Source organism: Mixophyes fleayi, chromosome 9 (assembly GCF_038048845.1).
Source record: "Mixophyes fleayi isolate aMixFle1 chromosome 9, aMixFle1.hap1, whole genome shotgun sequence".
In the NCBI taxonomy this organism is placed as follows: Eukaryota; Metazoa; Chordata; class Amphibia; order Anura; family Limnodynastidae; genus Mixophyes; species Mixophyes fleayi.
In genome coordinates, this window is record NC_134410.1 from 90,918,706 (window position 1) to 90,934,585 (window position 15,880).

The following is a 15,880-nucleotide window of genomic DNA, read 5'->3' on the forward strand; positions in this document are numbered from 1 at the left end:
GGGAGCCGCGTTAAAAGCTATTCAATTGAATTTTTAACGCGGTGCGTTAAACAGGCCATTATGCTGTTTTATCTCGCACCTCTTTTAGGTCTGCTAAAAATAAAAAACCTAAGAAAACTATTTGAAATCATGTAATAATGAAAAAAAATAAAACTATGTTTATCAGTAATGCATAACATGAAAAAGTTGATTTTATTTTAAAAAAAGAATGAAAAAAACCCCATAAAAATAAAAAAAACACAAAAATCACTAATTAGTTATATTTATGTATGTTTTTTGTACTAATATGTATGTACTAATGTGTTTTGACATGTTATAGTTGATTCTATAGTAAAAAATAGTAAAATAAAAATTATGCTAAAAGAAAGTACTGTATGTAGATATTATAAAATAGAAAGGTTGTGTAATGTAATCTAATGTGTGCAAATGTATGCCAATCCTTTTTTTTTTTAATATCTGACCACGTTAAACCCTCCCCTTCACTCCCCTAAAAATTCGCAAGCACCAATGATTAACACGCGGGGGCAGCATTACCTGTTTTTCAATTGAATTACACAAGCTTTAGCACTGTGTTAACTAAAAACGATCGCTCGAGCAGGTAAAAACCTTCATTTTTAACTCAGTTGAATTCCCCCTTTAGAGATAATTGTAAAATATCACAGTGTTTTTCTTTTTCTTTCGTCCTTCGTTCCTTGTCTGCATTAACTTCTTCACAAGAATAGTTTCTCATCTGTTCTTTAGATGTAAGCATGCAGATATACTCTGTTTTTGGATAAATCAGTGGAAGGAAAAAAACCTAATAGTGCATTATCTTTATTACCAAATGTATCCTATGAGACAAAAACACTGACATGGAATAATTTGTTAAGACCATGTAAAAACATATAAAAATAAAATAAAAAAGCTTAAAAATCCAACACTTGTAAAGGTGTACGCTTACCAAAGGTTAGTATGGTAATCACATAGAGAGAAAACCGTCAGATGATAATGCGGGAAGCCAGCAGTCACCCTACAGTTTTTACGATAAGGGGGGCACCCCTATGTCTGTCTAATCCCTGCCAAACCGTTCAAATTATTACATTTTTGTCAAGGCAGGAATACTTATATATTAATTGTCTGGTTTTAATTAGAGATGAGCGCGCTCGGATTTCTGAAATCCGAGCCGGATCCGAGACAGATCCGGGTATTGGCACCAAATTCAAATCTGAAACTGAGGCTCTGACTCATAATCCCGCTGTCGGATCTCGCGATACTCGGATCCTATAAATTCCCCGCTAGTCGCCGCCATCTTCACTCGGGCATTGATCAGGGTAGAGGGAGGGTGTGTTAGGTGGTCCTCTGTCCTGCTATATCTCGTGCTGTTCAGTTCTGTGCTGTGCTGTGCTGTGCTCAGTCCAGTGGTGCTGTGTCCTGTGCTCTGTCCTTCTGAGTTCAGTGGTGCTGCTGGGTCCTGTGCTGTGTCCTGTTCAGTCCAGTGGTGCTGTGTCCTGTGGTCTGTCCTTCTGAGTTCAGTGGTGCTGCTGGGTCCTGTGCTGTGTCCTGTTCATTCCAGTGGTGGTGTGTCCTGTGCTCTGTGCTTCTAAGGGCATAGTTATTTCCCCATTATTCCCAAGTGTTTTAAAAAATAAAAAAAAATTATAAAAAAAAACCCAAAAAAATAATTTTAAAAAAAATTAATTGCAACTAAATTTGCAAAACCAATCCTGCAGTATAAGCCCATTGGTACTGCAATATTACCAAGTTCACACATTCAGCTGTAAAAGTCCAGTGGTGATGTGTGCTGTGCTCTGTCAATTTTGAGTTCAGTGGTGCTGCTGGGTCCTGTGCTGTGTTCTGTTCAGTCCAGTGGTCCAGTGGTCCAGTGGTCCTGTGCTTCTAAGGGCATAGTTATTTCCCCATTATTCCCAAGTGTTTAAAAAGATAAAAAAAAATTATTAAAAAAATATCAAAAACTAATTTTTTATTTTTTTTTACTTACAACAAAATTTGCACAACCAATCCTGCAGTATAAGCCCATTGGTACTGCAATATTACCAAGTTCACACATTCAGCTGTAAAAGTCCAGTGGTTCTGCAATATTACCAAGTTCACACATTCTGCAGTATCTTGTGCTACATATAATGGAGACCAAAAATTTGGAGGATAAAGTAGGGAAAGATCAAGAACCACTTCCTCCTAATGCTGAAGCTGCTGCCACTAGTCATGACATAGACGATAAAATGCCATCAACGTCGTCTTCCAAGCCCGATGCCCAATCTCGTAGTACAGGGCATGTAAAATCCAAAAAGGCCAAGTTAAGAAAAAGTAGCAAAAAGAGAAACTTAAAATCATCTGCGGAGAAACGTAAAGTTGCCAATATAGCCATTTACGACACGGAGTGGCAAGGAACGGCTTAGGCCCTGGCCCGTGTTCATGACTAGTGGTTCAGCTTCAACCACGGATCTTAGCCCTCCTCCTCCTCCCCCCCCTACAAAAAATTGAATTGAGTTATGCTGTCAGCAACAAAACAGCAAACAACTCTGCCTTCTAAAGAGAAATTAGCACAAATCCCCAAGGCGAGTCCAAGGGTGTTGGTGGTTGCGAAGCCTGACCTTCCCATCACTGTAAGGGAAGAGGTGGCTTCTTCCACCATTTGCAGCACGCCCTCTGCATATGCTGGAAGGATCACCCACAGTGCAGTTACATATTTGGCTAATGAAGGTGTGAATGTTGTACACCGGGAGGAGGATATTTATGTAGCTGGCGCTGAGGAGGATGTTGATGATTATGATGCAGACAGATACCAAATTGCCTTTCTCAATTTCTATTTATATTCTAGATTATATAACGGGTGAATAGTTTTCTATTTTACCCCTAGTGGAGAGGGGATCTGATGCAGACAGATACCAAACTGCCTTTGTCCATTTCTTTGTATATTTGAATTTCTAGTTCTACAGTCTATGCAGGCTGCTTTTTTTTATATTCAACTACAAGTGTAGGGCGGGGGGGGGGGGCATAGATACTAGCCCCCCAAAAAAACTTGGTCTATTTAATTTCACTTTCTAGCTCCACAGTCTGTGCAGCCTGCTTTTTTTTATCTTCAAAGTATTGACAAGCCTTGCAATCTAAATTAACAAGAGGTAGTGACGTGCTAGAACTCCACCCTCTATATGCTGCAGAGGATGGAGGAGCATTCAAGCCTACACAGCCACCTATGACATAGGAAACCCTAATTTTCTTCCACATCTATGGCTGCGAGGAAAAAGCTCAGTTTTCCTAAAAGAGGCGCTGGCGGGGATGCTGATAACATCTGGTCCGGACTGAAGGACCTGGCAACCATTGCAGACATGTCTACTGTCGCTGCATTGGATGCTGTCACAATTGAAAAAATGGTGGAGGATTATTTTGCTGACACCATCCAAATAGACATGTCAGACAGTCTATATTGTTACTGGCAGGAAAAAAAGGCAGTTTGGAAGCCCCTGTGCAAACTGGCTCTATTTTACCTGAGTTGCCCCCCTCCAGTGTGTACTCGGAAAGAGTTTTTAGTGCAGCGGAGAACCTGGTCAGTGAGCGGCAAAGGAGGTTGCTTCCTCACAACGTTGAAAAAATGATGTTTATAAAAATGAATAATCAATTCCTCAATGAAGTACAGCACTGCCCTCCAGATAGTACAGAGGGACCTGTGGTTGTGGAGTCCAGCGGGGACGAATTGATAATGTGTGAGGAGGAGGAAGTACACACTGTAGGGGGAGAGGAATCAGAGGTTGAGGATGAGGACGACATCTTTCCTCAGTAGAGCCTGTTTAGTTTGTACAGGGAGAGATGAATTGTTTTTTTGGTGTGGGGGCCCAAACAAACCAATCATTTCAGCCACAGTTGTTTGGTAGGCCCTGTCACTGAAATGATTGGTTTGTTAAAGTGTGCATGTCCTATTTCAACAACATAAGGGTGGGTGGGAGGGCCCAAGGACAATTCCATCTTGGAACTTTTTTTTTTGCATTATATGACCATTCAACAGTCGTTTGCCATGTTCAAAAAGTAAAACCAAATTTCATCAAATTCAAGAAATTAAACCAAAAGTAAAATGCCCTGTCATAATTTAAAACAAGAGGTATTGACGTGCTCTAGAACTACTGTATTGTTGTTTATATTTTATAAACACTACACTTGAAAGCTTGAGTCTTTCAATGAAAAAGTAACTCTCCATTGCACGAATATTTGCAACAGGGACAATTTTAGGGTTAAGAAAGTCAACTAATAACACTTCCACGCTGTCTGTCTTTATAAACACTACACTTGGAAGTTGGAGGAGGTATTGTGGCCCCGGCACCAAATTTACTACCGGGGCCACTCCACTGTGCAGTCCATATTTAGGTGTATCAGATATTAAACAACGGTGACAGTTGATGCCCAATTTTTAAATTATGTTGTTGGCGCTGTAAAAAATTGTGTTCCGGGAACACCACACTACGCAGTCCATACCCTTTTTTGGTGGAATTCTGACCCGTGGAGGGTTTTTTAATTATATTGTGGCCTCGGTACCAAATTGTGTACCGGGGCCACCACATTACGCAGTCAAGAAAGATAAATGCGTATCATAGATAAAGTACATTCAGTGTTGTGGGGCAAATCGAAAAATATTCAAAATGCACTGTCATTATCAAAAACAAGAGGTTTTGACACGCTGAAACTCCAACATGTATATGATGGAGAGGATGGAGGAGCAGCCGTATGTGCAGTGTAATGCAGACCTGTTGAAAGTTTTCTATATTTTTTATTGTGGTGGCCAGTGCCCACTACTCTATGCAGTCCAGATACTATTTTTGGGTGTAATGCAGACCTGTTGAAGGTTTTCTATATATTATATTGTGGTGGCCAGTGGCCAGTCCTCTACGCAGTCAAGATACTATTTTTGGGTGTAATTCAGACCTGTTGAAGGTTTTCTATATATTTTATTGTGGTGCCCAGTGCCCACTACTCTGCGCAGTCCAGATACTATTTTTGGGTGTAATTCATACCTGTTGAAGGTTTTCTCTATATTATATTGTGGTGGCCAGTGGCCAGTCCTCTACGCAGTCCAGATACTATTTTTTGGTGTAATTCAGACCTGTTGAAGGTTTTCTCTATATTATATTGTGGTGGCCAGTGGCTAGTCCTCTACGCAGTCCAGATACTATTTTTGGGTGTAATTTAGACCTGTTGAAGGTTTTCTATATATTTTATTGTGGTGCCCAGTGCCCACTACTCTACGCAGTCCAGATACTATTTTTGGGTGTAATTCAGACCTGTTGAAGGTTTTCTCTATATTATATTGTGGTGGCCAGTGGCTAGTCCTCTACGCAGTCCAGATACTATTTTTGGGTGTAATTCAGACCTGTTGAAGGTTTTCTATATATTTTATTGTGGTGTCCAGTGCCCACTACTCTACGCAGTCCAGATACTATTTTTGGGTGTAATTCAGACCAGTTGATGGGTTTTTAATTATATTGTGGGGAACACTCCTCTACGCAGTCCAGAAAGATACCTCGTTGCAACGTTTTGTACTAAAAAAAAATAATATTGTGAGGTGTTAGGTGTTCAGAATAGCCTTTAAATTAGTGGAAATGATTGTTATTGAATGTTATTGAGGTTAATAATAGCGTAGGAGTGAAAATAAGCCCAAAAACTTGATTTTTACACTTTTTAGTTTTTTTTCAAAAAAAATCAGAATCCAAAACCTTAAATCCGAACCAAAACCTTTCGGCAGGTGTTTTGCGAAACAAATCCGAACCCAAAACATCGCGAAAATCCGGATCCAAAACACAAAACACAAGACCACAAAAGTCGCCGGTGCACATCCCTAGTTTTAATTTGTATTTACTTAAGCAAAATGTTAGAGATGTATTTACTTGATTATTTATTTGACAATATAGAGTATTGTGTAAAATTCCATTTATATTCCATAATATAGGAAATGCCAAAGTAGTGAATATTATTGTATAGACCATTGTTGTTATAACAAAACAATGCCGATCTCACACTTAGGTGGGAAGCCTGGCATTGTTCCTGTTGTTTTGAAACCCCCTTCCTCCTCCACTCCCAGCAAGTAGCTTGAATAACTACTACAATAGTATTAGTAGTAAACACTGTTTTCAAGAGCTGCGACTGCTGCATTCAGTGCAGGATATAAACTAGCCAAAATAGAGCTGCTGCACATGCCCAGTGATAGCAACTCCCCCAACTTTGTCTTGTGCCTGTGGGGAAAAGACTGACTGATCTGACAGTGCATTGGATTGGAGAAAATACAGGTTTGTTAACATGAGGGAAAACTCCTCTATCCCTCACTTATACTATCTTTATATAATGCTTATGTTAACCTCCTCCTGACCACTTACATTATTTATATGAAATAGAGATGTGTAATATTAATAAAGTGTTTAAGTCTGTCTGACATCATGACCATTATAAGGAAGAAGACATTGTAGAAAATGGCAGCCAAACACACAGTGCAGTCACAATGTAATTAGGACAATTTCTTTTTTTTTAGACACTTACTGTAACTGGGATATCTTTTGGCTGTACCCTACACTAGATGTGTACTTCAGACATCAAATTTAAAAAATGACACTTGCATTAAGTTTAACAGCACTGTTGTTATTGAACCAGCTGAACAACTGGAACAATGATCTGGTAAAAATATTTTATTTTTTTACCTGCTTGTATAATTATTTTATTATTGGCAAGGCTTTTTGCTGTTTTGAGGGCACTTAAAAACTGGTGTCTATCTGGATCTGTATCACAAGATAACAGACATTTGAAGCTGTTAGATCTAAAATTCTGATCCAAGTTTGCCTGTGGTGTCAAGTATATCTGGAAGCGCTTCAATCAGCTGGAGAGAATTGACACAGACCAAGTTCTGTATACAAGGAATATTCTCTGATTTATTGATACAAACATACAAGTTTTTATAGCCTACTGAATAAATAAATCCTATCTCACAAGCATACAATAGTTTATACCATTAGTCTATGAGAAGCGCTACTGATTAACTTTCTCACGTATTCTTGAGGTGTTTACTTTCTTCCCCTTCTAAGGACAGATGAGCCTATTATTTTTATCTCAAGGGGAGCTGGAGTTTATCTCCTGTATGCTATGTCCAACATCAAGGGCACAGCTCCCATACTACGAGCTGAACATGAAGCTACTTATTGTTCTCATATCTTGATACATTCTTCAGGTGTTCTCTATGTCATCTTAACCTCAAGAAAAATGAATAATCTCTTTTAGCAAATAATATTTCTATGCAAGTTACAATAAATTGTAATTGCTGAACAAAGGCCTTATGAGGACTTAACAAAAAAATCATATTTAACAAAGCCAGTATGTATACTGTAATATATTTATATATAAATAATGTATTATTTATTAAATCACATCATTGACTCATTAATTTTTCAAGCTAATTATTTCTGCAGCAGATGTAGTTGTGTGTGAAATCATTCTGAGCCAATCAGCAAACATTGTTCAAGATAGGTAGACTTCCTGAAGTTGAATGATATCTGCAAAAACGTATGCACTGTATGAGGAGATCTCTGTGTGTTCTGTGGAATTGCATAAACTGTGCTCTGTGTGGGGCAGACTATCTTTTATTAAGTGCTATTCATGCCACATCCATGGGCTGAAGAAACCCGTTTCAAAATCACCATTAGGATTCCACCCTATAGAAATCCTGCATTTGCCCTGACTGCACCAAGGAGAACCTGCCAAAATAGATGTAAGGCACCATATGATACTTTGGTACCACAACAATTATAAGTAGATACATTTACTACATTTATTTTGGCAACTGAGTATTACAACATGTTACAGGATGGACCACCTATGCCACCCTGTCTGTTGCTGCTGGGAACCAGCTGGGCTTACTTTGCCACCGTTCCCTCTCGTTATCCCAAATGCACTCTCTAACCACAGAAGGAGGGGCTTACAAATGCTGCCACCACTGGACTCCTTACCGGCATCCAGTAGCGGGATTCTTCTGGGTAACTGATGCTGCGAGTGTACCCTGTTGCTGGTGTACCTGGGCTGGTATTCCTGGAGTTTTTTTATGGATCAGGGTTGCTGTGGATGGATCCCCGATGGCCTATCACACTGGCCAGGGCTGCTGGGTAGCGGACAGAGTGGTGGTACTAGATGCTGGGTCCTAACCTCAGAAACAGCCGGGAATGGATTAGATTTTGGGTCTAATCTGTAGGTCACAGGGATAGAGAAGTTTCCAAGCAGGTCTTTGAAGCAAGTGATGTTTATTTGCTCACCCTGGTTGAAGGTACCAGGGAGCAGGTCAGATGGAACCAAGAAGAACAACTTTCAATACAAGACAGCTTTTTATACATATTTGAACACAGCCTAACAGGGTAAGTCAGCCCCCTGTGGTCTGAGCTATTTTTAGAATCAGGATGCAATTTGTTTAACCAAACATGGATTTATGGAATCCATGTTTTCCATAAATCCATCCATTTAGGAAATCTAGTAGCACTTCCTGTGCCTTCAGGTGCTGGACCCTGACACATCAAAAGGTCTAATTAACAGGAGATTAACACGGGTCCTTTCTTCAGACAGTCTCAGCATACACATTCCCAAAGAAAGTCACAAAACTCCAAACAAGTCATTTCCCCACATCACAATACACAAATGACTTCCTCCACAAAGGCTTATTGTATCAGATATATACCTCCGAATTCATGCATTTCCTCTAGCAAGGTTAAAACAAAAGTTTATTCCCTGGTCTCAGTAATAAAGATTTCCTTTAGCAAAATATTTACAATCTCAAAAATAAGTGTATTTGCAATTATATAAATAAGCGCCCTGCGCTATTTCCTTTAAATAAATTTATATCACAAGTTACTTATAAGTGATCCAGTCACACAGCAATAATGCATTTCCTTTAGCAAAGTTAAAATAAACAAATTTCTTCCCCTGGTGTCAGAAGATATCTCCTTTACCTATATACACACAATATCAAAAATAGGCACATTTGCAGTTATCTAAATAAGCGTCCTGCGCTATTTCCTTTAAATAAATTTGTACCATAAGTTATTTATAAGTGATCCAGTCACACAACAATATCAGATCTTACAATTCTTGTGTTATGTTTTCCAGCTTACAAGTTAAACTATGCAATTACAGTACCTGCGCCAATAATATTGTTGATCCCACAAAGAATAAGTTGTCGACTGTAGGGCTGATGAGCCTTGCATTAAATGTTGTGCAGCTATAGGCACATTCTTGCATATGGCATGGTGTCCAACTTCCTTATTCCTTATATACATCTCTTGGAAGTAATCCTATCAACCAGTAGATTTTCCTTATCAATAACTCCGTGAGCAAGGACAAATTAATGTACCTTAAAAGTTTAATGTTTGTTGCTTTTTATACTTAACAGCAAAAATACAACTATTATAACTTTTTTCACAGCACCTCTGTAAACATTTACCATGAGCACTAAAGCAATGTTAACCAACTTTCAATTAGAGGGATCTGTCTTCACATAACCATAACTGTTAGGCTAGTGACACACTAGAGGTTTTTCAGCCAAGTATTGTTCCTATGACCCGATAAACAACCGTTTGGTCAGATATCGCATTAGTGTGTATATTTACACGAACAACAGTTGTCCCAAAGTACCGATCATCGTTTCCTTTGGTTGGTCGATTGATTAATAATCTCATTCCATTCACCTTCCGATCATGTAGTATGTATGCACTCACAATTACGATCTCCATAGAGATTACAGAGTCGTGATCTTTTCAGCCAATACCAGCAATGAACATGTCCTGGTGAATAAATGTAGAGAGTGCTGTAGGTGGAATAATTTGTCCATTCGTTCTGAGACTGAATATTTCATTTCAGAGTCACAGAAGCTAACAAAATTCATTATGCCTGGAGAATAGCTATAACAAGGTGGTCAATCAGTGTGACAGGAATGAATGAATGAATGAATACTGTGCTGTCATTCTCTAAATGACTACAGGACCAATTGAAGAGCATAGATCTGAAGGTAAATCGTGTCTAGTGTGTGCGCATGAATTGCCTGACCGATCAGACCTTTAGTCGTAGGTAAAATCGTTGTAGATAACACATCGGTTGGAAAATTTTCCAGTGTGTACCTAGCCTCGTTCAGTTTAGCCCCTGTTTTTGTCATTATACAATTTTAGATGTTTGCTTACACGACTATGGGGACCTCTTTCGCCTCCCAACCAGATGACCTTATTGTCTGCTAGCCGGGTACATTAGAAAATATGGGTAGTGCAAATAAATGTGCTGACACAAGAGGAAACTTGTGTTTAAAGGGCAGCGTGGCCTTTCAGTCTAGTATTTTTAACATGCTCAGGGCACGACAAAGGACTAGAAGCATAGCCGGATTAAGGGGGGGGGGCACAGGGGGCACGTGCCCCGGGCCCCCCTTTCTCCAAGGGCCCCCCGCCGCCGGCAGCCTGCTGATCGGATCACCTGTCAGTTGGTGATCCGATTCTTCTGCTTATGCAATGTGCAGCTGTAATCTGTTTCAAGGGAGCAGAAGAAACTTATTGTGTAAAAGAACTCTGGGAGATGTAGTTTTTCACACTGCCAGTGTCCATCACGAAGCACCAGCAATATAACTACAACTACCAGAAGCCACTGCCTTCGAATATCACATGTTCCATCTGTCCAATGGCTGATTCTACAGTCCAGAGAGAGGCAAAGCTATCAACTCACCTGTAACTTGCTACACACGGTATTGAGTAGTTTATATGCTGTCTGTGTGTGTAATGTTGTATAGGTGTGTAGTATAAGGTGTGCACACTGCTTGTTACATCCCATGAGAAGGATGGGATAGTTTCTCATCATCTTACACTGACTGTAGCAGCTGCTGCTCCTCCTCCATGCGAGAGACACTAGTAATAAAATCATTGCTTAAAGATCATGTTCACTATTAAATATTGCATAGATCATTTAGAATGTGTTGCCCACGTTTATATGAAAATGAAAGCACATAAGAAATAAGACAAATGAAGGGTAAGCTTCTGGATCCATGTTCCTGTTGTATTGGTGTGTTTTTATAAAGTACCATGTAGAATTTGACTTCATTTTTTTGTTATTCACCTGCATTGGAGTGTGAATGAAAGTATGAAAATTTTTTAGAAAAAAGTTAAAGTAAAATATATTTTTCAGTTCTACTTTGACTTTCCACTGTAGCAGTCTTAAAAATTATAGCTTTTAAGAAGTATTTCCCTCCTCATACACAGACTGATATAAGATAAATCTTAAATGACAAACTATATAATGACCGTTATGCTTCGCAATGTCTCGCTGGTTATGCTACTCTGCGTCATGGTACTGTGTAGGAGACTGCAAAGTTTTCATACAGGTATCTGTACTTCCCCAGTAATGCAATATATAAGCAACATTCTCCTAAGTTGGTTACCTGTAGCAAAGGAATTGGACATACAGCATGCTAGACATGTTTAGTGAAGTATACATATTTTATGTACTTATCGCTCAGTAATACACATGAATATGTTTTATGTGTCATTTGTTGATAAACTTGCTCCTTAGGTTAAATCTTTCAGTAGCTTTAGACTTGGATAATGCAAGATAAATAACTTGAAGTGGAAAAAACCTGGGTGCCCTGAGTAGGCTGCAGGCCTCATCATCTGGATCAGGGGTCGGCAACCTCCGGCACGCTTGCCATATATGGCACGCAGCGCTGAGTTGTCTGGCACACCATTACAGTTTTCACTAAAGCTGAAGATCGCCGACATTGAACTGCTGTGCGTGTGCATTGTCCCGCTGCACAACTGATGACTTGTGAGCTGAGTTGCAAGACAGCTGGCTAATGTAGCATAATATTAATTGTGAGCACTTATGTGTGGCATAATATCAATGGGGCCCACTTAGAAAATATAAATTAACAGTTAAATCATATTAACTTTCCAGTAGTAGTTATTTTAGCACAAGTGCTATTTCTATGTGCACTTCTTTTCATAATCTGTGCGGTAAATATAATGTTGGCAGATATTTCAGGAATATAAAATAATAGCATTGCATTGCAAAAAGTGCCTTGCGACAGCTGTACATTTTTTCTCTTGCCATATCAATTAGGTGTGTAGTCACTGACCAGTCTGGGATCCGTATGGAAATGCTTTGAGAGGTGCTTATGTATTTTTCAGAGTCCCTATTGCCAGAGCCGGATTAAGGGAGGGCCCCGGACCAGGTTCTGTATGGTTCTTGGTGCTGCCCCCAAATATCGGGGGTCCTCGGTTTAAGTGCTTAGTCTTCACTATGCGCCTAGGGTCCCATCATGCTGGTATTATAGTAATAGCATGGATGGATGCAATTATTATTTTAAGCCTTCTGGGCGTTGTGTGTGTGATTGAATGTAAACCAGAGGAACAACCCAGGAAGATAAACCATGTTGATGAGGAGGTGGAGATGGAGAAGGGGATTGGGGAGGCCATAAGGATGTTAAAGAGGTTCGGAATGAGGAGTAAGAGGGAAGATAGAAAATGTACTTGAGGGGGATAGAGGAGTAAGATGAAGGGGATTGAAGAGGGGAATGTGGGGATAGGATTTTCTATTTGCCCCTATGGCAGCTTTTATTGTGGACCCTAACTACCTGCCCCTAGAAAGTAGCATTTAAAAAAGTGCCCATTTTAAGCGAGTGAAGAAAATCACACAGTAAAATTATAAATTTACAATTGAGCCATATATGTTATCTAATGTCTCACTTTCTGGAACCATATGGACAATTGCACTGCCTGTCAGGACACTACCAAACACAATTTACCACCTGTTTCTACCGCCACTTATTCCATTAGCTCCCCTCCTCCGGACATACACTTTAAATAGAAATGCATGACAAGCCATGAATAAATGTTAATATTAAACAAACAAAACAAAAATTAAATAAGACACCTTCTTTCTAACTGTTGTCACAGACATTAGCATCTGTTGCCTTGCACACTCCAGGCCTAATGCTAAGTTGGACTAGGCTGGTAAGGATGACCAATATATACACACACATACTAAGGTAACTTGATAATTATAGGGGTCAGTTGACATGAAAGAAGACGAGCTGTCTGGGTGCAGGCTGCAAAAGAGGCCGACAGAGGTGTCTGCCTCTCCAAACACAGCGTGGATGTGTGAGGGAAGGGTTCTTAATGTAATGTGGGTGGGCTATTAATTTAATGGTGGAGTTTGGCTGAGGGCTAATTATTTAATGGTGGATTGTATGAATTTATTTGAGAGGTGATGGTGGAGTATTTAATTTAATAGTGGGCCTATTAATTTAAAGTGAGTTGATGGAACCTTTAATTTACTGCTGGGTTTGGGGCTATTCATTTAATTTGGGGCTAAGGTTGGAAAAAAGGAGGGCTATTTATTAAACGTGAATATAAATTATTAAATGTTGCCAATGGTGGTGTGAAATGGGTTTATTTATTACATGTAAATGCTACTAATTTATTGTCAGGCTGTTTTGTGGGGAGATTTATTAAATGTGTACGCTATTAATTCAATGTCGGGGCTGGTTGTTAGAAATAGTTCTATTATTAAATTTGTATACTATTAATTTTATTTAATTACCGGTAAATGTGGGTGCTATTGATTTAATGCTGTGGCTATTTCAGAATTTCACGAACATTCCAGGATCTACACCAGCAACAACTTTAAGACACCAGCTGAGGCAGCTAGTGAAAGCGGCAAGAACCGGTAGAAAGCAGAATAGTCTGCCATCTGTCCTGAATCTGGTGGGGCAGTCCCGAATTTGGGTGACTGTCCCACTTACTCAGGATTTAGTCCGACTGCAAGGACAGTTGGGAGGTATGTTCCGCTTCACACTTGTCTGCTCGTGAAGGGGGAGCTGCACCTAACACTAGTGCACATAGAATTTCCTGTGTATTTGCCTAAAATTATAGCCTTATTACACCATAGGGACCCCCCCTGTCTTAAGTGCCCCGGGCCCCCTAGAGCCTTAATCCAGCTCTGAGTAGAAGGAGAATAGAGACATAAATGGTGCAGGGGAAGAGATTGATCTTGTTTGCTACTTCTTGGGAATGGGGTTAATTTTTGTAGTGTTGTATACAAAGGGGTCTAAGTTAATGTTGTGCATATTCACTTTGTAACTTGCGGTTGCCACTTCAAAACATTGAGTTACAAATAGAAACTTGCTGTCCTTTTGATGGTGTGCAGGGTCTATATTTTTCTATATCCCTATAAAATTGCGCATAAGTAGGTTTTACATATCTGCGGTTCATAAATGACAGTAAATACTGTAATCTGAGGAAAAGATTGAACATGAAAACACACAGATGAAGCAAATTGGACAAAGGTTTATTGTTTGGGAATTTTATTTTATTTATTTGTTTATTTTATTGTTTTTGGATTGTTTAAGGAAGTGTTGAACTCGATGTATACATGTCTTTTTTTCAAACTAAAACAATATGTCATTATATAATAGAAATGGCAGCTAGTGGAAGGTGGGGGAAAAGATACTGATTTTGGAGGCCATGTAATTATTTCCAGCCTTCGAAATTTGTTTGTTTTCTCTTTCCAAAGCAATATTCAAGATAGGTTTAGCATCACATTTGAGAACTGTTCTATCGGCTAAGATTCACTGATGTTCATGTAATTATGAGCTCTATTGAATCAGTTCATTCATCTGTACTTTAAACATATTGTTATTAGCATCAGTAATATTATATCTAACACTGCATTGTGGATGATACTCTGCCAACTTTTTGAGCAATGTAGCTTAGTTCAGCAAAATGGGAATTTGTGACAGCAGCCTATGCCTGTAGATGTAGGTGGTAATAAAATGAATTCCAACTTCTCAACTTTGTGCAATAATTGCATTATTTCTGATCAAAACTACAGTTAAAGATTTGTTGTATTGTACGTATCAAAACTATCACTTGGATTTACGTGGCTGTTTCAAGTTCTATTTTCTTTCTTATCTAAATTATAATATCCTACAATGCCTAGTCTCTATTTAAAAAGATTTGCCCCAACATCTTCTCAGGGCTCGGCTGGAAGCATTTTCAGATCCCACACTCAAGCTGCAGCCTCCACTTCAGGAGATCATTGATTGGCTAGGGCAAAAGGATGAAGAGTTGTCGGCTCAGCTTCCCCTTCGAGGCGACCTCTCCATGGTTCAACAAGCCAAGGACAAACATCTGGTGAGTCATTATATACAACATTAGCCCTTTTGGAGATTCCATACCTATGTATGTTACTTGAGTAGGTTAAGAAAGTAATTAAACAATCTAAACATCATAGAATGCAGAGGCGCACGCAGGGGGGGGTTTCTGGTTCTCCAGAAACCCCTCCCCTCCGCGAACATCGGGGGCTAAACAGTGCCCCTACATAGTACTGTACAGCACCCGCGGCGCTGTCAAAGAAGCGTCCACGGCGGTGTTGTATTGTAGTACAATACAGCACTGCCGCAGACGCTTCTATGACAGCGCCGCGGCTGCTGTACAATACAGTGCCGCCGAAATGGAGCTGCTGCACATGCGCTCTCTCTTTTTTTTTTCAGGGGGGGAAACCCCCCCTTTAAAATCCTGTGTGCGCCCCTGGAATGGGGAACACACATGGACAGTACATTTTACAGAGATATGTGATATTAAATAATAATAAAAAAAATCCACAAAAATCTAAAAACAAAGCTGTTTTTGACCGGGGTAATTCGACACTTTTGTGATCAGACTAAATTTTGCAACATTGCTATGTTGAGAAGAAAATTTTTTGTATACATTGTGTGCAAAAATAGATTTCACATTGTTTTCTTTCAGGTCATATAATTTAATATTGGCGTATTGAGATAAATTATATATATATATATATATATATATATATATATATATATATATATATATATATAAAT

General features: G+C 39.3%; 1 protein-coding gene across 1 annotated transcript in view; it reads left to right on the forward strand.

Annotated features, from left to right (window-relative positions):
• The window catches only part of LOC142100830 (dystrophin-related protein 2-like), a 120,836-nt gene extending 105,624 nt beyond the window's left edge, over positions 1–15,212 (forward strand). Inside the window, exon 4 of the mRNA XM_075184678.1 lies at positions 15,017–15,212. Within this exon, the coding sequence (XP_075040779.1) occupies positions 15,017–15,197 (181 nt within the window). The 3' untranslated portion in view covers positions 15,198–15,212. The remainder of the gene's footprint in view (positions 1–15,016) is intronic.
• The last annotated feature ends 668 nt before the right edge of the window (positions 15,213–15,880 follow it).